The sequence below is a fragment of the Talpa europaea genome, assembly GCF_964194135.1.
Source record: "Talpa europaea genome assembly, chromosome: 14".
Classification (NCBI taxonomy): domain Eukaryota; kingdom Metazoa; phylum Chordata; class Mammalia; order Eulipotyphla; family Talpidae; genus Talpa; species Talpa europaea.
Genome location: NC_140082.1, coordinates 20,363,263 through 20,391,165, shown reverse-complemented (window position 1 = coordinate 20,391,165; position 27,903 = coordinate 20,363,263). Strand labels below are relative to the sequence as shown.

Sequence of the window (27,903 nt, the reverse complement as noted above, 5' to 3'; positions counted from 1 at the left end):
ATTGCTATTTTTATATTCTTATGATATTTAAAATGCAAAGACACGTTGGCTCCAACCAAATGCATGCAAAGCAAACTAGAGAAGCCAAAAAGAGAGGATAAGGAGAGTTGAAATAGTTTCAGTATTACAAAACTATTAGAATTCCAAGTTGTAATAGAATTTGAAGGAAATTTAGAAGCCTATAATTCATTCTCCACCCTACCCCCCCTTTTTAACCACTCATTCTATTTTTAGTGGAAATAGTATTAACATCTAGGAGAGGGTATGTGACACTGATTGTTATGAATACAGAAGTTGTTATGAATACAGAAGTAGTCTTAAAAGGTGATTGGCTATTTATTTGTATACATGGTCATGCAAAATAAATTCTACAGCTGACTAATAAAGGCTCTGACTTGTTCCCCAAAAGATCTAATGGTGGGCCTCTCTGTTGGCGCAGGGGTTAAAAACAGCACAATCAAGCTATCGCCAGCCACTGCAGCACAAGTTCGATCCCCCACCAGCCAGCAGCAATCCACATGGCATAGCAGACCTCTCCTGTCTTGGCTGCTGTTCCCCTCAGCAGTATATTTCAGTCAATCTGCCTGTTTTATTCCGGGCTCTGTCTGTGGTGAATCCTCTCACCCCCCCCCCCCCCCGCACCTCTGGTCTGCACCCCAGCTTTGTATGCCTGGATAGATAAATCTTAAAAGAAAAAAGATCTAATGGTAATGGGAGCCCTGACAGCTCCATTGGCTCCTGCAGTACCTGGAACAGAACGGATTCTGGTAATCCTGCCTTGTTGGCTTTTCTCTTGGTTTTTGGTTGGTTGGCCAGGTTTTTGTTTTTGTTTTCTGAATTTCTATTTTCTCCAGTGCTGGGTGTGGCATGGAATCAATGGTTGTTCTTGTTAACTTTATTTTCAAAGCTACCAGTTGCTACCACAGAATCTTATGGATCATATTTGCAGAACTTGGTTGTTATTTTTTTTTCCTCAAAAGATTTATTTTTATTTATGCATACAATAGTTGGGGTGTAGGTCAGAGGTACGGGGGGTGAGAGGATTCACCAGAGACAGGAACAAAACAGACAGATCGACTGAAATACACTGCTGAGGGGAGCAGCAGGCGAGACAGGAGAGGTCTGCTGCGCCATGTGGGTCACCTCCCTGGCTGGGGATCGAACTCATGCTGCAGCAACTGCTGATAGCTTTAGAGTGCTGAGACTTAAGCCCCTTGCAGCACCAGAGAGGCCTCAGAACTCAGTTTTTGGTTATAATATTTTTACCTAACCTACAAGTGGACCTTATTCACATTTTGCCCGTTGTCCTAATAGTTTTCTAACAAAAGGGGATAAAAGTATTTTCTGGTCCAGGATCTCATGTTGCATTTAGTTGTCATGAGTCTCTTGTTCCTTTGAATCTGGAATCGTTCCTCGGTTTTTCTGTCCTGATACTACCTTGATGTAGGTTGCAGAGTATAGGCCAGTTATGTTGAGTTTCTCAGTTGGGTTTGTCTGAGAGTTTAAAAGTAGCATCCCACATATTCCTCACAGCAGCCCTATGAGTAAGCGCTTTTGACTCCAGCGTTTCACAGATGAGAAAGCTGACGCACAGAAAGATTCACCAACATAGTGAGGTCACATAAATGGGTATAAAAGCCACCCTCACAAGCTAACTGCAGTGCCCACACCACTTTCCATACTGATGCCTGAGCAAAGGAAGGTTCAATCCAGAGGACCACAGAAGTAGGGACTGACGTGGGGGACGGGTTCTTCATAAGCAGTGAGCCATTACAGAGAGCAGCCCGAGCGCCATCCAGCTCTCTCATTGACAGTCACTACACTCTCAGGAGGGTACAACATCTCTCCCCTTCCCCCATTTTGGTGTTTATCCAGTCTTTGTTTTCTGAAAATGTGGCTGGGCCTACTTAGCATGCTTAGCAGAGCAGCAGGAAATGCACCCAAGTGGCCAGTGCCAGCTAGTTATTTTGGTTTTAAAAAATCGTAAGAGTCCTGTTTCTACCCCCTCTGAAAAAAGTTTTACTACAGTCCCATTATTTCTTTTGAGACATACGGAAACAGTAACACCAGCAAAGATCCTTTGATAATGAAGAAACTATCTGTGTCTGAAGTATGAGACTTGACGCTATTATAGTATGAAAAAATATATATCTGTACATTACATATTATACATATACATATATTTACACATTTATGACAACATCGTGTGTATGACTAGATCACGTTAGACACCATCCCTAAAATAAGGGCTAAATCAGTAGGAAAATGTGAATAAATAAAGCCAACAATTGGGCTGAATTTGCTGAGTGGTGGAAGCCAGTATTTCATACACTGGTTTCTGTTTCTTCAGCTTGACAGAAAGGTTTACCAAGCAGAACTGACCTCGTAGATGGGCTTATCGTGTAAAAGAAGGGGGGATTGAAGAGAATAGTTTTCTTAGAATTTAGGAAAACAGTCTGGGACTGAGATCTTTTCATTAAAAACCCAGGTACTTTGTACATGTTTGGTCTCCTGATAGCAGTATTATGGTTGTACATAATCTAGCCACACTGCTGCTTATTTAAGAGAATAGATGTGTGCACCCTTCTAGCCCCGGGCTGGCTGTCTTGCTTCTGTCTGCCAGCGACTTATTTTACAACTTTCTGTTCCAGGTCTCTGTCCTAGGCTGCCCTGACCCAGTGGTACATGAGATTGCCTATCAATATGGAAAAAATGTGGGCATAGCTTTTCAGGTTGGTGTTCTGCTTTTATAAGAATGTGGTCAGTTGGGACAGTGGCAGGAGCAATGGTTGTGCTGGGATGCTGGCGCTTTTCACATTCCTTTTCTCCTCTCACTAGCTAATAGATGATGTATTGGACTTCACCTCCTGTTCTGACCAGATGGGCAAACCAACGTCAGCGGATCTGAAGCTTGGGTTAGCCACCGGCCCCGTCTTATTCGCTTGTCAGCAGGTAGGTTTGTCTCCCTCCAACACAGTGCTAATCCCACAGAACCAGTATCTTCCCCCAGCTGGTGGGAAGGCTGACATAACGAATTCATGGGAAAGCATTTATGTAAGAGAACAAAGAGAGACTTGATCCTAGGATTATATGACCAAGATGTTGGGCCATCAAAGCTTATTAAACTTTGTTTCTTCATCTATTAAATTGAGATGGCACCCTTCCTCCCAGGACTGAGATAACATTCACGGAGATACTTTGTAAACTGTTAAGTGTTTTATATATATCTAAGGTGCATGATGATTATTTCCATGTATTTGGGGCACTGTCAGAGTGTATAGTTTCCATGTCTTGATTATAGGACTGGATTTTGGGTCTACCTTGGAGCCTCTTAGAAAGACACAGGAAGGGCCTCCAAACCTAAGACACTGAGAAATCCTCCAGTTGTTGAAGTTTAATAGGACTGTTTGCTCCCGAGAGACCTCAGAGTGCCTCGCCCATTGCCTCAAAGTGACAGGAGGTCAGTGGAATCAATTCTAGAACCAGAGTTTCTTCGTTCTCCAGATTGAAGAGCAGTCAGGGAAGTAAACAAAGCAGGCTTCCGCTCTCCTTAATAGGGATGAAAGACGAAGGATGCTTCAAAGACGTCGTAAGGCAGACATTTCAGGGCCTGATCTGGACACTGGCTGTGTTCCTTTTGGCCGTGCCAAAGCTCACTTGAAATAAATGGGACATTAGCTAGAATTTGATCATCTTTTTAAATAGATTTTCATCAGAGTATTTACTTTCCTTAATCGCAAAGCAGTAAGATATCCATCACCATGCCATGAAATTAAAAACTTTGGTCTAAAATTTTGGTAACTATAGAGATTTTGCCATTGTTTCTCAAAATTTACAAAGATAACCCATGTCTTCTATAGAACTCAGTGATTCCATCTTGATATATAAAAACTGGTGACTTTATTTTTTGAGCAATTTCTGGTCTAAGAGAGACCACTTTTTATCTACTAGCACAGCATAACCAGGGTTGTTCTTGGAGCAGCCTGATGGCTGGGGGGACAGGTTCCTGGGGAAACACAATAGTGGACAGCAGGCAGTTGAGGATTGAGGCTATGAATGAACATGTTGGAGCACTCTGGAAATATCTGTCATTATTACCAGGCTTTTATTATTTCCAGATTTTATTATTTTTATTACCAGATTTTACCTAAAAAAAAAAAAACAGGGCTCCTTTCACTCCAAATTTTGAGGCAGAGGTGAGATGTGAAAGGCGTGCTATCTACATGTGGTTCTTTCCCATATTGAGACTCAAGAAGAATGTTAATAATGTGTGCCAACTTCTGACACAGACTTCATATATAAGGCATAAGTGAGGAACATTTTCTTTTTTACTATTAACCTGTAAAAAAGGCAAAGTATTCCTGAGTTTGTAAATGGAAAGCTATGCCTGAGAGTAGAAAGATGAGTGGCTGGCCACCATCTATACAACTGGAAACATGAATCTACTCAGATTCTGGTAGGTAGATGTGAAGAACAAGCTGGACCCAGTGCACTGATCTGGCAGGGTGGTGAAGAGGTCTTTAGCTAGGCTCTGAGGTCTCCAAGATGACTAGTGACAAGCCTTCTCCCCAAAGCAGCTTATAGTCTACTAAAAAGCTTCTGGTGCTTTAATTTTAGAAATCTTAATCATTATAAATAATTGTTATGAGCTCCATAATAGTAAGTTAGCAGTGAGTCTTATTACTTAATCCTGAAGATGATTCACTGAGAATGGATGCCTCTTCTGCTTGTTTCACTATGCCATTTCAGAAGAAGCTAATACTCCACTGAGGAGCAAGGAACAATTCTGCCTTCAGCTATAGTGAGGCCGTCAGCGGGGTGGTGGGGGACGGACCACTCCTACATAGTGACTTGTCAGTAATCTACAAGAGTTCTGGAAGTGCTGGTGTTTAAAAAATCAAGGAAGAGAACAAACAAAAGGTTACATGCAGTTCCCCAAACCAGTTTTATATGAGCTGCACTGGGAAGTCCCTGCTTCGTGAGGCACACACTCATGCTCACCAGACAGCAGGACTCCCATCTGCACCCACAGCAGTGGGGAGAGCAGTTAAAAAAAACACCAGAAAAGGGAACACAGAATGAAGCTGAGCAGGAAGTGACTTGCAACAGGACTTGTTTCCTAAGCAGACTGATTTTTCTGTCCTGTTGTACGCAGGCTTAAAGTCAGGTGTGTATTTATAAATAGTTTAGGCTCTCCTGTGTACTATACTGTGAAAGGGGATTCTTAACCAGAAATTTGTCCAAAGATTTCTGGGGTTAAACTGATCTTAGGTAAAACAGTTTCCAGAAGTATCATGAGAGTATGCAGTTAATCTCCTTTAAATGAAAATGCATTGTTTCTATAGTTTATAAAGGATTTCGTAATAAATTACCTCTAATGTCATCGCTTCTCTTTGTAGTAGGTATTAGATCCATTCTATTTAAAAAGTCATGTTCAGACTTAGCCAGAATTAAACATCTGATAAGTGGCAGAGCAGGCAACAAACACTCCAGGTCTTCTTAGATGAGTCTTCATCTACTCCATGATGTAATATTGTCACTGCTGATGTTGATTAAAGCCAGTGCCTGATGAGCTTGTATGATCCCCACTGGTCTTGCCAGAGAGCAGATACCTGGTGCGCCCTCATTCCGGAACATGCACTCATGACACTCACAAGTCTCTGTGTCAACTTGCACTACTTGTGGTTAATCTACCTAATTAGTGGAGGAGTTGTAAAGGTTTATTATCTTTTTCTAGAGGTAGGTTACATTTGTTTGCACATTAGTCTTTGAACTTTTCCATGTGTAACCACTAACCTGCTCTCACTGGACCAAGCCAAAGCTTGGGACAACACTTTTTAGCTTAGTGTGGTGGGTTGTCTGAAATTGCAATTTGTTGAACCCTGGCAACTCAGGAGAAACTCTCTCTCTTGTAATTCGGTTTTTGACATCTCTCTAAAGGAGTTTTCAGTAACAGGGTATAGGAGATTTTTTTAAAAGCTGCAGGATTTTTGAAGAAGTCCCTTCTTCAAAAGTAGTGCCTTCCATGTATATGTGCATACGTATTTTCTTAGAGAAGCCTCATGTTAAGTATATAAAGGGTACATAGGGTAGATTTCAAAATCTTAAGAAGCAAACGGAAGGTTTCTTTTTTCCTTTTTGTGAGACATTAGTTCCTAAATATCCTTCAAAAGATCTTTTCCTTTCTTCTGCTTCCCTTTCTGATTTGATAAGTCACCAGATCTAAATGTCAGCCTGCAGCCACACCAACTGCCGTCACCAGCCCCTGCACCAGCTGCACAGTATTCTGCTCTTGTTAGGACTAGTTGGTGCCTTACAATTACCCAACTTTTGAGTAAGCGCACTCCAATTTTTGATCACCTTTGTAGTTCATTTATGGACAGATTTTATTGTAGAATCTGATTCATCCACAGGTGTTTTTCTACTTAAAAACAGCCTGAGCAAACAAAAATGTTTTTCCTTCCCACTGAATCCACAGGCAGGCAACTATTTCCTGTTGATGTTTCTTCTTCACACACACATAACGGAACGGGGAAGAGATTGATATTTGCATATTAAAGTTTGCATACACTACATGTTTCAAAGAAAGGGTATTGTCAGACTCAATATAAGAATTTTTTTCAAATGTTGCTAGCTCAGAGCTTTTTAGACTAACAGAAATCAGAGAAACCACCCAATCAGCACATTTTACCCCACTTGGTACTGCAGAAAAAGCTCATATGCCATAAACAAGGTAATTTTGCAAGATGCCCAGGACTGTGTCACATCCACTTTGAGAATACAGCCTTTCAGAAATCCAATTTTGGAATGTGGTATTAAGAAACTAAGACAAATGCTTACTTAGTTTGACTTTCTACTGCCAGAATTGACTGACTTGAACTTTCCTGATTGATTTTCTGTAAAACCTGAAAATTACTTTATTCTCAAAAGACCAGGAACTAAAGCAAATTACTTGTTTAAATGTAAGAACCAACCAGTTGCTGGCTCTTTAAATGTTAAACATGTTAGCAAGCCTCTACATGTTTAGAACTTTGTTCTGACACATACTTTGCTCTGAAAGGCACATTCTTAATTCCTCATCTGCCATCATCTAGTTGAGGTTTTTTTATGCGGGCTCTATTTTTTCTTCTAGGATTACTAATACCCGGGTGGTGGTTATAGGACAACTCATTTTACCCTTCAGATTCACTGCCAGGGAAAAACTAGCAACTGCTGTAAGCACTGACAATGTCCAAAACTAAATCTAACATCATCTTATTTCATGGAACCATAAGTTATTAGCACTAATGGCATTCAGATCATGTAGTTCAGCTCCCTTGAGACAAGTATGAAAAGTCTGGGACCCGAGGGGTTAAGGAACTTAGCTGTGGCAGGACCAGCACTAGAGCAGGGATCTAAATGACGTGATTTGTGTCCTCGCTTTGGATTTCGTTAATGGTGACAATTCTAAATTGCTAAATTTTGTAGAATACGGCTTTTCAGAGTGCCTGGTGTACCTCTTACTACCATCAGCTTAACTCTAGTCTTTATAACTTACCATAGTTACTGGACTGGTGTCTGTAATATATAGCCTCTAATTCAGTAGATCTCAATCTTGGTTGCATATTAAAGACACCTGGAGAGTTTTAAAATTCTGATGCCTGGACCAAATACCAAGTCACTATATTATTAAGCCTCCGCAACTCAAGTGACCCCAATGTGCAGTCAGTGCTGAGAACCCACAGCTTTGAGCCACTCTACAAGCTGCTATGGCAGAGACCTCTGCTCAAAACAGCCACTGCTTGGAAATCTCATAGCTTTCAAGTGTCACTGAATTTACTAAAGTAGAATGCCTAATTCTCATCCTTTTCCTAAGCTAGTGTTTCTCAACATGTCTACAGAGACCCAACAAAATAGCTTCACCACACACTCAGGCCCAACCCCAACTCAATTAGGAATTCGTGAGGAGAGGCCCAAAAGGCCGCTGGTGATTCTAGTGCAATCTAAAAGTTTCAGCACCATAAGAGAAGTTAAAAGGAAAGTTTAAACATCTATTTTGTTCCCTCTTTCTTACTATTAGGCCAAAGACAGAACATCAAAATTAACAGACAAATAGCCACCTCTCCTGTGCACCAGTCCAGCTCCACGCCTGGGCATGGAAAATGGATGTCTCTTAGCTGTGTTCTTTAGCTGCTGCAGTTTACTGCCCCCCTGCATCATCTAAACATTTTAGCCACTCCCCCCCCCCCCACATTGTTATTTCCTGTTGTTACAAACAAGTGTTAAAACATTTGATTCTCCCCAGTGATATTTTCTTTTTTGATGGTTAGTTCCCAGAAATGAATGCTATGATAATGAGACGGTTCAACTTGCCAGGAGATGTGGACAGAGCACGACAATACGTATTACAGGTAAGATTATTTTTAAAAAGAAAAGCCAGCAGCACCTACAATGTCGCAAGATAATTCTTTGGTTAAACGCTACATTTGCAAGACCAAATTGAGTCAATTCTTGACTTGGCAAAACACTCAGGAAAAAAAATGATTTTAGAGTTCATTTTTTCCCTATGCTTTCTATTGGTCTAGGGTATGGCTTGGGCATTAATAGTTTTTGGAAGCTATTAAGTTACCTTGATGTGCAGTAAGGGCTGAGAGTCATTGGTTTGGAACCAATCTTCCCCATACCCATCAGCAGCAGCTATTCTAGTCAGCCAAGCCTGTTTCCTAGTCAGCCAAGCCTGCTTCCTAGTCCAAACCCTCATCCTTGCCATGGCTAGATTATTACAATCCTCTCCTCAAAACTGGAATGACCTAGTCCAGTCTATGTAACTGCTATGAAATTGTGACTAAACAAATGGTAACTTTAAAGAAAATTAAACCAACATAGATAAACAGAAATGTTTAACCTTGACAGGCTATAAATGTATTTCAAATATATATCACCACAAACCCTGAAAACTTTTCTGTAAAATCCAGATGCTTTTCCATGTATTTATTTTCAGTGACGATCTTTTAAGAATGAGCTGTTTCCAAAATCTAAAATTCACATGGAGCCAATAGATCTAATGAAGGAGACAGAGTGAGCAAACAATTTCTAGTAAACAAATGAGGTCTGAAATCTAGTTAGTCAGTACTTGAATAAATTCCAAATAATTGCCGTTTCAGATTTTTTAAATTTCCAAAATGCAAAACCCCACCAAAGGATTATTTGTCTTAGCTCTATACTGATCAGCATCATAATCTGCTGTGTACTGCCACTTTTGGGAGGGTGGTTTGGCAGTACTATTAAAAACTAATATGAGACAGGGTATCACTGATGAAGAAGTTGATATGCCTGGGAGAAGTTCTGGTTTCAGAAATAGTACTCCTGAAGGCTGAAGTAAGAAGTGGGACTGAAAAGAGGGACACTGATTGTAACTCTTATGCTGGAACAGTGAAGTTCCAGCAAGCTTAGAAAGAAATGCACTTAAAACCCACAGAAATACTCTCTAAAACAAATTCTCCAATGAGCTCTAAGTTCTAGTTCCCTTTTCATTCACAGATCTCTTAGTCCCTACCTTCATTAAATATAAACAGTCAAAAACAGGATTTATTGAAATTATTAGGATTATTAAATAGGTGAATAAACTTTACTAAATGAAATAGTGAGATCAAGATAAATGAAAACTCAGGAAAAATGTAAATAAGGAGATTCAAAAATACTGCTTTCAAAAAATATAGTTTTTTTTTTTTTTTTGAAACAATGAGTAAGCACAAGCTTCAAGAAATTTTTAATATTTGTGGAAAAACTAATCCCAAAGAAGGGTAGGAATATGAAGTTGAGAAAATACCCCAAATGTAAAAAAAGCAAATGGGAAAAACAAAAAAAGAAAAGCCCTCAATAGGATCAATATAATCATGAAACAAATCAAAAAGTGAAATCAAAGAAAAAAAGTGGTCACCCTGCTAAAGGAAAAAGGATCAAACTGGATCATGAAGAGCAAAAAACAACTGGAGGTTAGAAGGCAGAGAGCAAGGTATTCCAGATGAGGAAGAAACATCTTAAACCTAGATTTTCTTTTTTAATCAAGGTAACAGCAGTTTACAACACTGTATAGGTTCCAGTATTTCACTTTCTCACCAGGCACACCACCAAATGTCCATCATCAACCACCAACCAGTTGACACCTTCTACCATTCCCTCCTTCCTCTCTGGAAACCACCATTCTGTTGTCAGAATCTAAATACAGGGGCCTCCCTGGTGGCGCAAGGGGTTGGAACGCAGCCTATGGGGCTGTCCGAAGCTACTGCAACACGAGTTCGATCCCCGGCCAGGGACCTGCCCAAATGGCACAGCAGACCTCTCCTGGCTCGCCCACTGCTCCCCTCAGCAGTGTGTTTCGGTCAATCTGCCTTTTCTGTTCCCACTCTGTCTCTGGTGAGTCCTCTCATCCCCCGCGCCTCTGGTCTGTACCCCAGTTCTTGTAAACATAATAAATCTTTTAAAAAAAAAAAAAAAGAACCAGAATCTAGATATACCTAGAATTCTATAATCAGTAAAATCATCCATTAAATATGAAGGCAAAAGTCATTAGCATACTGAAGGACTAACTGAATTCCAATACATAGTTTCTAGGTTTTGATGTATTTCAGCAAAAAATATGCAAACACTGAGGACGAAAAAGTAGGTACTAAAACCAATGGAATGAATTGAAGAGATGAATGAAAAGTCATCCTGGAAAAAGTTGTACATTAGTGCAGAAAGCAGTTGGTCTAAGTGATGAAACAAATGATTGAGGCATTGGAAATTACAGGAATCTGGAATGAGCTCCTCTACCAAAGAGGAAGAATAAAAAGCAATTACATTCAGAACTGGGCTTCTGTACTAAACACAGCAAAGTAAAATGTGTCATATTTTAGTCATTTCAGATGGCAGTGTATAGAAAATCAGAAGCCTTTCAATCATGATGTTAGAAATATCTTACTCTGAATGACAGAGGGATCATGTACTTGGAACCATGAAAAAGGAAATTAGTTCATGGAAATAATGCTTTATTAGTGTTCAGCTTTAGAAAGAACCAACATAAAAACATTACAGAATAAAATGCAGATTTCTCTCTGGAATGTAAAGGTATAATTAAAGGAAAGAATAAGAGTACTGGTATCTTCGTCTTAATATAAAAGAAAGTCAGAAGCTGGTCCTACATGATGACAGAGGTCATCATTAGAATAATTAAAGACAGTTACATAGTGACCAAACTAGGAGGCATATATGAATGGGCTAAATCCTCATCTTTCCTAGTGAAATTAAAAAAACAATAATCAGGTAAGAAATAAAAACCAAAGGACAAAGCTTTTGGTCCCTTTGGAAGAATGAAATTGATTTTAACTTTCACTGCAGAAATTTTTATATAAAATTTCACTGTTTAGCTATTATAGGTAGACCTTTTTAGAAACTTTTTTTTTTTAAAAAGATTTATTTATTTATACAAGGGCTGGGGTACAGGGCAGAGTTGTGGGAGGGTGAGAGAATTCATCAGAGACAAAGCAGGGAGCTGAACAAACAGATGGACCAAAAACACTGCTGAGGGGAGCAGCAGGTGAGGCAGGAGAGGTCTGCAACGCCATGTGGGAATCTCCCTGGCCAGCCGGGAATCGAACCCGCACTGCAGAGGCTGCAGACTGCTTCACAGCACTGCGCTCAACCCGCTGTGCCACAAGGGAGGCCCCCTTTTTAGAAACTCTTACCAACACGTAAAAGAAGGATGTAGATGGCTGCTTGATACAAATGAGTTAGTTGTTTTGTGTGTTAACAGAATAAATTTGTTTTTAATCTGAGAGAAGGGTTTAAAAGTAGAGGGGAAACTAGAACTATGAATTGTAGAGAGAACATTAGTAACACATTTTGACTGTTACCTTATCTGATCTCAAAGAAGGTATGTTTTAATTCATTATAGCGGGAATTTAAGAGTTGATTCAGGAGATGACATGCATCTAACTGTTGTTTTGTTTTGTGTCTCACAGAGTGATGGTGTGCAACAAACAACCTACCTCGCCCAGCAATACTGCCATGAAGCAATAAAAGAGATCAGTAAACTTCGACCATCCCCAGAAAGAGATGCCCTCATACAACTTTCAGAAATTGTACTCACAAGAGATAAATGACAACTCCTTCTGTTAGTTCTGGCAGCTATTTTACCAGACTGTGCCTAAAAATTTTGTGGAATATACTTTGCTTCATGTGCAGATAACCAAAAATCATTTCAAAAAATCATTTCAACTTTGTGGATGGGCAATTTTTTTATTGGCAAATTTTTTTCAGAAAACTTTTTAAATGTAATTAAACACTCTGAATCTGTCATTCTAGTTCTATAAATTCTAATCGAGATATCTTAAGGGTTTTATGTGGTATTGTTTACACTGTTAATAGTGACATGTAAAGTCATTATACAAATAAATAATGTTAAAATTCAAATGGTTTATCTGGTTTTATCATAGGTCAGAAAATTATTCTCTACATCTCTGTCCACATAAGATTTTAATAGTATCCAAAATTTCATATAGGAGAATGGTTTATTATAAAAGACTGTACATGAAATTTAGACAATAGGTTATATACAAGATTAAGAACATTCCACCGAGAAAAGTGATACTAAAAGCCACCTGGTCACTAGTGATACTAAAAGCATGTCTGAAGATTAACAAAAGCAAAATGCGTATGCAACAGTCACATTCATTTGGTAGCAATAATGGTTTTAATTTTCAGAAATGTTTTGCACTAGTCTTAACATTTACTATGCTGTTACAAATCTAACACCCAGTACATAACTATAATTTGAAATCCAAACAAATCCTCGATACACAGAAACCCACAGTTGAGTGCTCTACTTTAAAATCCTAGGCAGTATAGAATTATACACAAAATAAGAAGAGAAAACATCCCTCAAACCCTCCCTTAAATTAAGAGGAGACACACAAAGTGCATGTGTTGCATTTCAATTATATCAAAAGACAATACAAATCTGTTGGTCAGGTATATATCCCTGTTCACTGATTTAACATATGACCAATCTTTTTTTCCCAAATGTTTTAAAAATCGTTATGTTGCTGCTAGTGTCAGGTAATGGACTAAATAGTGCCTATTTAAAAATCAACTGCATCCACTTCTACAAAAACAGTATGTAAAAGATACTTATAATTTCCTTTCACTGGACCAGTAATATAACAGCTCATTGAAAAACTGAAGCCTTGTTTAAGGGTAGCAATCCTTACAAATTTTACCTATAGAATGTGCACTTTGACACATGTTCTTAGCTTTGAAAAAGTTACTTTAGAAAAGGGATTCAGTAGATTGACTTGTTAATAACCATCTCAGATTGTAAATCATGAAAATCACATGTTACTGTTGGAACAGATTGAAATAAGGCTAAAGTGTTTTTCAAAGTTAATATATTGGGAAAGTAGAACCATAATTCTGTAATAAATGAGTATCTTTTATTTGTTTTGTTTTTTAAAGCAAACCAGTAAAGGAAAAAGACAAAAACCTTTGGTTCACTTATGTATTTATGAATGGAAAAAACGTATAATGTAAATTCACTCATTAAAAAACTCAGGTACAAATTACAACATTTCAAATAACCCTTTTTTTGGTTTGTTTAGTTTCACATAGAGACCTTAAGAGACCCAACTCATTTCGAGACTTAAGTGCTCCATGTAAACAGTACACAAATTGGAAGCATCTTGGATATTTTTAAGTATACTTCAATACATGAATTTGTATGCATGCTTTAAACAGTTTATTTCAAGAATGAGAATCTAAACAAAAAGTATGACCAGCACCAGCATTTAAGTTTTCTGATTTTAATATTAGTCTGACATAGCGTTAATCATGCTGCACTGAAACATGTTATGGTACAATCTGAATCATGATTTGTTAAATATTATACCCCACACCCCAGAATATTTAGGCTGGTCATAAAGTTAACAATGTGTAAGTATATAAGCATAATCAATTATGGACAGCATCTTGTAAAAAAATTGCTATTGAGCAATACACAAACTGCCTCAAAGATTTATGCTTACAGGTAGACATTCAATTATACCAGTAAAACAGCATGTCCTGAAATATGGGAACATTTTAAGACAATTCTGTTAACCATGATAGTCCCACAGTATGACTGAGTAAGAATAAGAACCTACTTTAGAAGCAAAAAATTTAATCAGTATAGTGCATGATTGACTCAACATAGTTCCCAGGGAACAAACCAGTCACTCGATTGCAGACTCCTTCATACCAGCCATCGTCATTCTTCTTTATAACATAAATGATTGCACCCTCCATAAATGATAGCTCATCATCCTTGTCTTTTGTATAATCATATATTGCCACAACTATGGAGATAAAGAATTAAAAACATATGAGTGTACTATAGGCAACATTTAATTGACCTTTTTTAAAGATAATGTCAAATTTATAGCAGCAAGACCAAGTTTTTATGAAGTCTTAATTCTTGTATCTATAAATGTAGGTATATCAATGGCTTGATCTTTTTTTAAAAAAAGATTTATTTTATTTATTTATGCATACAAGAACTGGGGTAGAGGCCAGAGGTACAGGGGGGTGAGAGGATTCACCCAGAGACAGAACAGATAGATCTACTGAAATACACTGCTGAGGGGTATAGCGGGCAAGTCAGGAGAGGTCTGATGTGCCATGTGGGTTAGCTCCCTGGCCGGGGATTTAACTCATGCTGCAGTGGCTGGCAATAGCTTGATAGCACTGAGACTTAACCCCTGTGCCACCTGGGAGACTCATCAGTGACTTGATCTTAGGGTCAATCTGACTACTTGATTAGACTAGAGACATCAATAGCTTCTACCAAGCTGTTCAGGGAAAATCTCTGAATTTTACGATGAGACAAACTACTTAGACAAACAGGAAACCAAGAAACAACTCAAGCTATCAATTTGAAATAAACATATACTGAGAAGTAAACATTTATCCTACTCATTCAAGGGAAACATTAATGCAATGTGTGGGGCTATCCCTACATTTTTTAAGAAGGAATATTTACACATTTTAAAGGTCAACAGGATTTCTGTAAAATGGGGGAAACATAAGGAGTGATCCATTAATTAAGATTTTTCTTTTTCTGTTCTCCCCATTAATTAAGATTTAAAGAACTGTCATGCAATTCTGTGGTAACTGATTATTTTTAGTTCAGAACTCACTTCATTTGCTGACAATGCTATGGAAGGCATCAAGAAATAATTTCCTGGACCTCCCCGGTGGCGCAGCGGTTGAGCGCTGGGTTGCAAAGCTGCCCGCAACCTCTGCAGCACCAGTTCAACCCCGGCCACCAGGCGAGGGTCCCACATGGCGGGTCCCACATGGCGCGCAGACCTCTCCTGCCGCCCGCTGCTCCCCTCAGCAGTGTACTTCGGTCCTTCTGTGTGTTATGCTCCCCACTCTGGCTCTGGTGAATTCTCTCACCCTCCCGTGCTTCTGACTGTACCCAGTGCTTGTATAAATACATAAATAAATCTAAAAGAAAGAGAGAAAAAGAGACAGAGAGAGAGGAGAGAGAAAGAGCGGGAGGGAGGGAGGGAGGGAGGGAGGGAGGGAGGGAGGGAGGGAGGGAGGGAGGGAGGGAGGGAGGGAGGGAGGGAGGGAGGGAGGGAGGGAGGGAGGGAGGGAGGGAGGGAGGGAGGGAGGGAGGGAGGGAGGGAGGGAGGGAGGGAGGGAGGGAGGGAGGGAGGAAGGAAGGAAGGAAGGAAGGAAGGAAGGAAGGAAGGAAGGAAGGAAGGAAGGAAGGAAGGAAGGAAGGAAGGAAGGAAGGAAGGAAGGAAGGAAGGAAGGATTTCCTGGGGCTTCCCTGGTGGTGCAAGGGATTAAGACACAACTTATGAAGCTATCCTGAGTGAGGGAGCTAACCCACATGGCGCAGCAGACCTCTCCTGTCTTGCCTGCTGCTCCTCTCAGCAGTGTATTTCAATCTGCCTGTTCTGTTCCCACTCTGTCTGGTGAATCCTCTCAACCCCCACACCTCTGGCCTGTACCCCAGTTCCTGTATACATAAATAAATCTTTTTTTAAAAAGCCATTAAAACAGAAATAATTTCCATACTATTGGTTTATGAATTTAATCATATCTTTAGTTTATACTATAATTCTGAAATTGTAATTTTCTATTATATATAAAATGGTATATGATAATGCTTTCTCACTGATGTTTCATAGTCCTTTTCTTAAAATACTAAGTTTTTAAGACATTTATGATTTTCTGAAACTTATTTCTCTAAGAAAGAGTCTCTCCCACCTTTCTGAATTATGAAAAACCCAGGAAGTATTGATCCATAGCATCATTTGCTAAGTTAAGACAGGTAATCTTTTTTTACCTCTTTATAAATACGATAGTAAGTAACTCAACAAATCCATTCCCCCTCCATTTTAATCCTACAGCAGAATCATAGTGTTATGATTACTGACATTAATAAGCTTAAAAATATAAAAACCAAAAACACACAGAATAAATAATACTAAATTACCATTATATTGTTTTTTGGCTAAATAACCACCCAAGAAAATTGAGTGATTGTTAGAGATTAACCCTTAGTGAAGAAAACATAGTCATTAAAGTTCTTGGCCCTTCCTTAGTAACAGTGATCAACACTCAAGCTTCCACCCTTTCTCTAATCAAGAAAAGCAATCACTGCTCCCCGGCTTTTATGACCCAGAGAAGTAGCCTGGGGTGTACCATCAGTTGTAAGTTAATCAGTGAACACGCCCTCTTTATCTAAAAATCTCACCTTCACTCTCTAAGTTGGTGATAACACCCTGTCTTTATGTGGTCACTTCCTACTCTCCTTAATGTCCCAGGGCCCTAACTGCAAGACAAATATCCTTGGTCCACTCCCTTAGTCTTTAAAATTTACAACCATGCAAATTCCCCACATGTATGTTATTAAATTCATTTTTTCCCTTTGCTAACCTGTTTGTTGCTATTGTAGTTATTTGAGAAATATATTACTCAAAATCAGACATAACACTAATCTAATATACATGAAATATGATCAGATTGGTTCATGTTAAAGTTCAGTTAATTTCTTCTAAGAATCCAACTTTTGAAATAGTCATAATATTAATATATTCAACTAAAAGTCTATTAAACCAGGTTTTATTCATTTTGTGATTATAAAGGTGACTATTAAAGGCTTTAAGTATAACCCTACTAAATCTCAAATTTTTTATTAAGACTAGGGGTGGTCAGTAAACAGTGCCCATGGCCAAATCCAAGCCACTGCCTTTTATGTAAATAAAGTTTTAATGGTTCACAGGCTCATTCACTCACTTATGTATGGTGGCTGTGATGCTGCAATAGTGGAGATGAGCAGTTGTGCCAAGAGACCGCATGGCTGACAGTTTAAAATTTTTTATTAACTATTTTTATCAACCAAAAGAATGTGAGATGATCCCTGGCATAAGAATCATTATTTCAACTTGTATAGGTATTTTTTAATCCTGCTCTATTATCAAGTTTATTAGCCATCCTATCATTCCAAACTTGTCAACTTATATAAATACAATTGTCCCATTTTCATAGTTATTAAAGTTAAATTTACTTTAATACAAGTAAACACACAATTCAAGTCTACTCAAGTTTGTCATTCTCACAATAAGTACAACATCTCCATTTGAAGGTACATGAGGATCCAAGTATAAAGTACAATATCCAGGACTTCCTAAACAATATATAGAATTTCCAGTTTTAAAAAAGGAAAAGAGCAAATTCATTTTTAGTCATATACTCAGAACTTGGGTAGAATAGAATGCCATAGATTTCAAGAACAGCTTGCTTAAGGTAGGTTAATTTCCAAGGTTATCAAATGCATTAAATAAAAGATAAGCATTTTTCAGGACTATTACTTTAAGATAGATAGCACAGAATTAGATGGAAAAAAGCAAATAAGCTCAATAAAAACAGGATGTTTCTTTCCCACCATTTCTTAGTAACTAGTGAATGCCAGATAATTCAGGTGGTACATCTGATGTTAGAGTGGTACATAACTTAGTGAAATTAAATTTGAGGGATTATCTTCTCTTTCACCAGGTCAACTCAGTGAAAATCTTAATTGAAGATTTTTCTCATAATAATCCCAGATGTAATTTTAAATATTTAGTTATGAACGGTCTCTACTTTTACTACAAGAGCTTGGAAGTTTTGTTTTAAATCTTTACTAAATATATGACTTCAATAAGTCATTTAACTCCTTTTTTGTGCCTTAGTTGTTTATAAAATGCAGAGAAGCAAGCAAGTTAATCTCCAGTTGGAAGCATATGTAACCTGAAAATTCCTATCTACATTACACTTTTAATTTTAAAAATAAAGATTTCCATTTAATAAATAAAATAAATAAAATATTTCCATTTAAATTGGAAATATAAGGGAAATATGTTTGATTAAATTATCTTGACTGGTAAGGCCATCTGAAACACTGATTAGATGTTCACTGCTCTAAAATTCTGTAATTGGGTTATATTCCTTTATATCAACTCAATGATAACTGTACTTACCTTTCTCAATATAATTCTTGGGGGCCCAAGCAGGATCCCCATCTGCATATGGATCATTATACTGAACTACTGCAGCCTCCTCATCTTCATAGTCCACTGGAGGTGGCGGTGGCGGTGGTGGAGAGTCATCAAACATAGGAATGTCATCTGGTGGAGGTGGTGGGGGGGGAGTTGGACTATCAGCAACTAAAAAAGTTCAGATAATTGATTTAAATCAGAAATTAAGGCAATGGAAATTCATAAGTTAATAGAATTTAAGAATTTGAAATTAAGTTCTAATTCATGTGGCATGCACTATTATAAAACATGCAATGATTAGAAATAAAAGCTTGGTGTGTTAAATAAAGCTTCCACTATACTTGAGAATAATTTTGCCATAATAAAATGAGCTAAAAACGAGAATATTAAGAAGTACTATAAATTAATGAATGCAGGAGGTTAGGAGACAATGTCTCTTTTTATAAGGTTACAGGCGTAAAGAAGTCTCTTCATTCCAAGGCTCAGGTGAGAACAAATGCCACACTTAGCCTAGCTGCCAGCCTATGTCACTACTGTCACTTGGACTACAGTAAAAATTTATGAAAGACACTGTATTAATAACTTGATAACCATTCATTGTGCATAGTCTGTCCCTGGCTTTGGATTTAATATCTCCAGTGAGCGGATTTTTTGGTTATTTTTTTGTTTGTTTTAATGGAGAAAAAAAGGAAAAGTTTATGGTATTAGGTCTGCATCATCTACTCTTTCATTTAAATTTTTCTACTTTTGCTTTCATTTAAATTTTAATAAGCTGAAATTAAAAGCTGAATAATTCCAAACTTATAGGAAATCTTACTATTTTAAAAAATACTCATTCACAATCAACATTTTTAATGTAGAAAAAGCAAGCTCAGATTTCTGCATTACCACTAACAAAACAAGCATGGGATGATGGAAAAGACTAGATTCTAAAAATCTAATGTTCTAATATATCCACAGTAAATATTTTTAAAATAAAGTATTGCACAAAGATGTAAATTAAAAACAAAAACAGAAAGAAACTTAATACGCAAAACCAAAAAATGACTCATAACTCAAATTCTACAAGGTTGTGGTATATGTACATGTGTGATTTAAATAATCACAGATGTAAACAGCAAAATGTGAAAATGTCAGGCTAGAACTGTGTTCACTGAATAATTATGATACCAGGTAACGAATGTGCTCAATATTAAGGAATTCAATGCTGGAACCAACGAATTCTTTTTTTCTGTAGTTATGTATTATTTTAAAAATTATTTTATTTTATTGAGGTAGCATTGATATACAACAGCATGTATGATTTTGGAGGCACAGATTCACACCTCCTTAGATGTGTTCCATCACACAACCATCACCAACAAATTTTTAATTTAAATATCTGATCCACCAACGTCTTTGAGTTAAAATCATAAGAAAATGTTTTGATACAAATATCAGCAGAGTTTAGAATACCACAACACTAATTCAAATGTCAATTTATGGACTATTTATGTGATCAAATAAAACATATGTATAGTATTTATTTGTAATGCATTTCCTCAACCATTTGGAATAACGTACTGAGAATATAGCCAGTGACCTAGTATTAAAATAAGGCTTGGAGGCACTGAGATCACCAAAGGGAGAGGGTGGGAGGCAGGGCGTGAAGGGAAGAAGGGGCCCAATGGAATATGGTGTGGGATTAAGCACCATATGCAGGGCTCATGGTGGACATGGTGTGAACATCTGAGGAGGTGTGACGCTATACCCCCAAATCATGTACAGTGTTGTAAACCAACATTACCTCAATAAAATATAACACATTAAAAAGAAAACAGTAAAATGTTTGTAGGTAACAGCCCTATTTTTATAACCACTTTAATTCTGTGATTTCTATTTTATCCTGTTAGGATAAAAGAGACTATTAGAAAACAAACCCTATGTGGTGACACTTACTCTGATAGCTATCAAACAGATATAGTTATTTTTCCCTCAAATGAGTTGGATCCATTTTATTTTTGCCGGTAACTCCTAACACTTCCTACTATTACTAAAAGAAGGAAATGGCTATGAATCCATTGTAACATCATAGCCATAGCAATAGCTCATATCCTTAATTTGGTTGAATGTGTAAAATTATTTTTGTCTGAATCCCTAAAGTATATTTATTTTTAATTTTAAGTTATTATTAATGTTTTCATTCTGTGAATCCACACTGGCTCATCTTATAATTACATGCAGAGGGGCAAAGAGTCTGGTCAATCTAATTCTCTATGCATAATACTTTGTCTAGCATCCTGTGTAATTAGCTCAAAATGCTTTTTGACATTCATAATACATACATGTAAACACACTACTGTTTCTTTCTTAGAGGCCCATGTCTTAAATTGAAATACATTTATTAATTGGAAAAATGCTGTATGTATTATCTGAGTGCCATAAGCCAAGTATTTAAGAGCACGGAAAATTTTTAAGATACTAATATAAAATTTATCATCAAACTTAAATTAACATGGTTGATGCATGGAAACCAGATGCCTAATAAAAGTTGAACATTCTGCTTCACTAGAGAAATGACTGACTCAAGTTCATGTTGATAAAAACAAAAATAGTACCATGGGCATCTCTAGCAAAGAGAAAGGTACATAATTAATCAATTCTATTTAAAACCGTTACCAAACAGCTAGTTAGTAAGCTTTGAACCATAAATGGATGCTCATTATGGCTATTAATATTTCCTAAAAATTCTTGACTGTGAGGCTGTTTAAAAAGTTGAACTGGTGGGCCTCCCTGATGGCGCAGCGGTTGAGCGCTGGGTTGAGAAGCTGCCTGCAGCTTCTGCAGCGCCGGTTCGATCCCCGGCAGCCAGGCGAGGGTCCCACATGACGCGCAGACCTCTCCTGCCGCCCGCTGGTCCCCTCAGCAGTGTACTTCGGTCTTTCTGACTGCTCTGCTCTCCCCTCTGGCTCTGGTGAATTCTCTCACCCTCCCACGCTTGACTGTACCCAGTGCTTGTATAAATAAATAAATCTTTAAAAAAAAAAAAAAGTTGAACTGGCTTAGTTTTTAAACTCTTGCAGATTTGGTTTTAAAAACCTTATAGCACTAAGAATCAGCAACTTATCCTCACTCAATTATTTTTAAATAAAATTCACTTACTTTAACATGTGCAATAACAGCTTACAAACAAGTGTGAACAATAATGTTGGTTTACATTCAGAAATTTCAACATTTTTAAACTATGATTTTAAGTTCATTAAACCATACATTTCTTAAAGGTAGGGACTTTGTCTTAGACTATTTGCATTCTTCCCATAACTTAGTACATAACAAATAAACAAATAATTTGATTGGCAGAAAGGATGGAAATGTGAAGAATAACACAACATGGTCAGCTAAAGCTGAAATATAAAATTTGCCATCATCTCCTGGAAGTTCAAGGAAGTTATACTTTTGCATAAGTCATTGAGATTTATTTGCATGGTAATGGCTCCAAATGAAGTAAATTACTAGACCACCTTACCATCTTAATCTCAACATCTATTTGACATAATATAATTCAGTAGTAGTGGTATTTTTCATTTTATTAAATAGCACTCGCTGTGATCATATAGTTAAGATTATGTATCTTCTGGAACCTCAAAGTAATTAAGTGGTGATAACATAAACTATCACAATTAAGTCCATATAATCAAAAGAAATTCTCCAAATCACTAAACTGTATCTTACTTCAAAGACCTTAAAGAACTAACAGATTGACACATCAGAAATAATCATAGAATTGCATATAGCCAAAATTAGGGGTCCACATAGTGATAAGTTTATCACTGTTATAATGGAGTTAACTTCGAGGGATCATTCTTATCCTATCAATCAATCATCATATGGGTTCAGAAATTATTCATGTATAAAAATCTGAGGCTACAAAGCTTTGTCCAAAAATTTTTACAACGGGGGTAGGGGGTTGTTTGATATCTGCCCCAACTGAATAGTAAAATTAATCTTAAAGAATATCTCTATCTCGGGGCCTCCCTGGTGGCGCATGGGGTTAAGACACAATCTATGAAGCTATCCGCAGCCACTGCAGCACAAGTGCGATCCAGGGCCAGGGAGGTGACCCACATGGCGCAACAGACCTCTCCTGTCTCGCCTGCTGCTCCCCTCAGCAGTGTAGTTCAGTCAATCTGCCTGTTCTGTGCCCCACTCTGTCTCTGGTGAATCCTTTCACCCCCCCCCATACCTCTGGCCTATCCCCCATTTCTTGTATGCATAAATGAATTAAATCCTAAAAAAAAAAGAATATATCTTGATGAAGCTGCTGGCAACGAAATACAAAATGTCTTTTAATTAATTCCTCTAATAACTAATGGAAGCTAACAGTTTCTATATAATTTGAATTTTCGTGTTAAGCTCTTAAGAATCCTCAAAGATCAGATTTCATGTTTTAGATCATTAAATACATCAGTTGCAGTTTTGAAATTTATATGGGTCAGTAATCATGCACACAAGAGAAAAAAACTGAAGACCGTGCTCTTCAGTTTCAGTAACATATCTGCCTATTTTCAAGGTAAGATTAGCTTCTCAAAAAAAGTAAGGAAAATGATGACTCATCAGCCATGCATGCTATAAGGAGACAGCCTCTACTCTTTGATAGCTTGGTTTTTCCAAACTTACTGTTTTCCTGCACCCTGGCCACGAAGCCTGTGAGAGGTATCTGTGGAGTCAACTGAGGCATAGGGGGAGGGGGTGGAGCAATAGAAACTGGTAGCAACAACACAATATGGGGGAAGTAAAACAGATAAAGGAAAGAAAAGGAAACAAACAAAAAGCAGAAGTCAGTTACAAAGACCACAAACATAAGTATGCAAAGAACAGTTTGCAAATGAAACAAAACAAAACAAAAAAAACAAAACAAAAAAACCTGCAGATCCTTCACCAAATTCATTTCCCAGAGCTGTGCTTAGTTAACTGGTTATTTTTTACTAAAGAATAGATACATTTAATTTAATCTTAATATATGGGAAAGATTTAAATTTACCACCGCATCCAATCTTGTGCAATGAAATTTTCAAATTCTAAGGGAAAACTTTAAAAAAAATAACAGGTAAGAATGAAATACTTAGACATTTTCAGGATATTGTATCTTTATTATTTCTCTACAACTATAACAGATTTGTCTCTTTTTAGGATAATGCTGTCAATTAGAACCCAAATAAATTTTTTAAAACTATGTTGTGAAATGGCTGGAGGGGTATAATAAATAGATGAATCACAGGTTTCCTTTAAAGACAGTTCTTACTCTAAACTAAGCTTCCCACAACTGTCCAAAAAAATACCCTTATTTGTAAAGCAAGATTATTTTTTTTTAATTTACTAAGGAATAAATTTCCCTCCATATGTCATTTTTAACTGTTTCCTGAACTTCAGGGGATATCTCAAAAATGTCCTTCTTCCTTTTACTACTTTTCAAAAAAAAAAAGGAAACCTGATCTAAGGTTAAAATATCAGTTGCTTACAGTGCAGTAATTTCTAAATGAATCATTTGGCAACTGAAATCATACTCCAACTTCTTTCTGGGAAGGACAGAATTTATTAGAACTTGATATCAAATGTTCATGTGGGCAGGCACATGTATTAAAGCTTATAGCAAACTAGAAGGAAATATTCATGTGGTTACAACTTTATCTCATTTTGACAACACAGTAATTGCCAAAGATTGCCTGGGTTCAGTATTCAAAGAAGCAATAACTGAAGGAAGCCATGTATGAGAATTAATATGCACTATATAGCTAAAAGTAACATTCAATCTACCATGATACTGGTCCTTATTCATTCTTATACTCTGTATCTAGATGATTAAATAAAATGTTACAGTTTTTGATTTAAAAAAAGCTCCCTCCAAGAATAAACAGTTTGTAGAAACCATCCTTAGTAACTAGCCATGCTGGTTAGTAAATAAAGAAAAAGAAAAACTATGATGAAAGTAGTAATCATTACCACTACATTTAGACAGAAGGAAAAATATGCACATCAAAACACTAAAAACATCCACATATTACTACTAACTACAATTATAACAACAGCACTCTGAGATAATTAATTTGACAACATATTAAACATATTTAAAATTTGATGCCAAATTGTAAAGACATTCAGTAAGAAGAGGTCTTATCTGAGAATAAGCAACCCACCCAAGTATTGTTAAAACTACACAAAAACTCTTATTTGCAGAGTAAACTGAGTGGCTAAGTGAGGAAAAGAAAAATAATGAACATAAAGATGGGATAATAAGAAACAGCGTAATATGAAAAAAAAAACTGAAAGTTCATAAACTAGTGAGGCTAATCATTGAATAATCTGTGGAGTATTTAGATACTAACTACCTTTCTCCAAAAGGGGATAAGGGAAAATATAAGGTAAAATTCTAATTAAGTTCTTTTGTATCATAAAAAAAAATTTAGGCTGACGACAGGTATTAATTTTGGTATTATCTGTGAATTCTGGCATTTCTGCTAAAGTACTTTTTAATTCTTAAACGTTTTTGCTGTGACACAACTCATTAATCTTTAAAATGTCAATAAAAATAAGCTCACTCTGTTTTAATATATCTTTTCAGAATATGAATTATGTATAAAAGGAACATAAACCAATTTCTGATGCAAACATGGAATATTCAGTGTTTTTAAAATAATATAACATGCAGCTCTAGAAAGCTATAAAAATTACATGGGAAAGTATGTTTTAGTCTATGTCCAGTAATCACCACTTCAAGCCAATAACAATGACTGAACAATAGGCTCATTTCAGAATTCCTTATCTTTTTTCTTTTTGGATTTAGCATCTCAATATGGAAAGTAAAACTAATAATTACAAAAAGCAATTCAAACATGACAACATATACTAAAACTATTTTCTCATCTTACTATTTTTTAAACATTGAATGCAGTTAGTGTTGAGATGTACAATTTGAGGTGAACAGAAAGGAGCCAAAAGAAAATCCTCCCCCCATGGTTAGAATTATTCAGAGACAGAATAAGCAGACATCACAAATGTTTTAATGGTTTTGAACTCATTTCAGTATAAGTTAACAAGCTTAAAAGTGATAGCCAGCAATTTCATTATATAAAGAAAAACTTTTAATATTTTTAATGTTTTAATATTTTTAATGTTTAATATTTTAATGTTAAATAAAACATTTTGAATTTAAAATTTTTAATTAAATAAAACTTTTAGTATTACTATTATTGAGCTCTCCCAAACATGCCAATAAGCCCAGCTTATTTAATATCAATATTTGTTCTCTATTTTCACTTTTAAGTAATAAAAATCATATTAAAATATTAGTTACGTTTCTGTATGCAAGCATACTCAGTAAGTGCTAATATTGAGAGAAATGGTAAGCAATATATTCTTAAATGACATGATTTAAGGACTAACCTTCTAAAGCAAAAATAAACATGACTAGAGCATGGGTTCAATTGTTGTCTATCACTGGTAAGAATATCAATTTCAAATAATTTCCTTCAAAAGGAGCTCCACTGTGTTGCACTGTGCCTGCAAAGCACAAGCTTACTTGAATTTTGAGAATAAAGTGGACCTCCATTAACATGAGGCTGAGCAGAAAACTGAGCAGTCACAGAGGGAGTTCGTCTGTATCCACCAGAAGATGTTGAAGAAGTGGTAGAGTTGTGTCGAGAAATCTGCCTGGTCATTGTGCCATACTGGGAACCAGGAGTTGAGCCCGGGGCTGCTGAAAAGCATTAGTCAAAGGCAACCAACAAAGAACTTGAGCATCTTGCATCACCTCAGATTGTAGAACAAAGAGAGGGGGGCTCTCAGTAAGAAATAAATTACTTGTTAAGGCCCACAACACAAAATACAAAAGAGAAAAGCAAAGATAAAACTCAAATATCTCTATCTCTGAAGTTAACAAACAGAAAGAAAAAACAGATACTGTGCGGAAAGCTGCAAAAGTAAATATGTAGTATTCTTAAACCTTTTAAATTAGCATAATTCCAAATGGTATTGTGCTAATATCACATGAAAAAATTTTTCTGTATCATTTTAGAATACACAGATTTTAATAGATAAACTGTGTCTCTCCAACAAAATAAGTATCAAGACAGTCTGAGATGGAAAGCATCAGTTTTTAGATTTAATATTAATACCTGATTTACAAACTTCATTGTCAAATCTTCAGAATCACAGTTTAAGAATCTGACCAAATATATACTAAATTATAAAATTTAAAGTTATGCATATTTTCCAGATTACTATTTTTATTTGAACTTTTATTACATTAAGCAGTTATTATCAATACATATTATAGTAGGATCTTTATAAAGAGAAGTAAAATTTCTAATTTCAAAACACAGAATGTCAAATTTGCTGGGTATTTTCAAGCTTTTAAGACTGTCTTTCCCCTAGTACTTCAATTTTTCTGACAAGATAAAAAGACACTGTATAATATGTACATTTAAAGGCAGCTTTCTATAGAAAAATCCATGCTCTCTCTCCACACTTGGAGGGCTTTTTCTCCATTCTACATCTAAAGTTATCTTAAAAAAAAAAAAATTACCATACATATCTAAACTGACTAAAGTATTACTAATACTCAAAGTTTTATTCAGTACCATTTTTACCAACATTTCAAACATTTAATATTTAAAAGGTTAATAGTTGAAAGCCTCTAAAGTTAACTATACTTTCCAAAGTGTGTTTAGGATTAATATTATCCTTTTTGCCCCACCCAAACATCTAATCAAGGAAAACATTTAACCAAGTAAAAACAAAAAACAGCATCCTAGCTTATTTTCACTGTCTAGTTTAACCTCTCCTAGAGGTCATACAAGTTATCAGATAAAACTGTACAGCAGAGCTTGTTCATTAAAAAAAAAGAAGTGCCAATATTTAACATTTTGGAGCTCCCAAGCCATAGGCAGTCATTTATTATTTGAATCATCCATATGCTCATTCTAAATACAAACACATTTTTAAAATAGTCTAGTCTTCATGAATGAGCTATTGTGGACAGCTAGTTTTCCAGAGAGCTAAGAAATAACCCCTTAACCATTATTAAATAGAAATCTCCGTAAAATCATTTTGTTTCTCTAATTTGTACAAAAAGTATATAAAATCAAAGTTATTTTTCCTGGTGATTTGAAAACTGAAAACCGTTTAGTAAGAGTTCCACACTATACCTATTTTAGAAACTATCGTAATATTATTAGGAAAAAATCATAATACCAAAGGATAAGTGATTGATATACTTTGATATACTTTTTATAGATAAAATACATTTATGTACAGCTACATGATTATATATACTATTATGTAATTATATGTAATCGTTATGCATTTACATGTGTGTATA

At 36.4% G+C, this 27,903-nt stretch overlaps 2 protein-coding genes across 35 annotated transcripts in view; one reads left to right on the top strand and one right to left on the bottom strand.

Moving 5' to 3' along the window:
* PDSS1 (decaprenyl diphosphate synthase subunit 1) overlaps positions 1–12,122 on the top strand; it is a gene marked incomplete at both ends in the record, with an annotated part of 31,471 nt that extends 19,349 nt beyond the window's left edge. Inside the window, 4 exons of the mRNA XM_084253701.1 lie at positions 2,652–2,732; positions 2,839–2,952; positions 8,310–8,390; positions 11,982–12,122. Coding sequence (XP_084109827.1) covers positions 2,652–2,732; positions 2,839–2,952; positions 8,310–8,390; positions 11,982–12,122 — 417 coding nt within the window. The remainder of the gene's footprint in view (positions 1–2,651; positions 2,733–2,838; positions 2,953–8,309; positions 8,391–11,981) is intronic.
* Positions 12,123–14,172: 2,050 nt separating this feature from the next.
* The window catches only part of ABI1 (abl interactor 1), a gene marked incomplete at both ends in the record, with an annotated part of 69,507 nt that continues 55,776 nt past the window's right edge, over positions 14,173–27,903 (bottom strand). For 7 of the 34 annotated variants that reach the window (XM_084254404.1, XM_084254432.1, XM_084254436.1 and 4 more), the window contains 4 exons: positions 14,173–14,348; positions 18,531–18,716; positions 23,205–23,291; positions 26,104–26,280. In XM_084254404.1, coding sequence (XP_084110530.1) covers positions 14,173–14,348; positions 18,531–18,716; positions 23,205–23,291; positions 26,104–26,280 — 626 coding nt within the window. The remainder of the gene's footprint in view (positions 14,349–18,530; positions 18,717–23,204; positions 23,292–26,103; positions 26,281–27,903) is intronic. The other 27 variants (XM_084254426.1, XM_084254434.1, XM_084254405.1 and 24 more) reach the window with 6 other exon arrangements.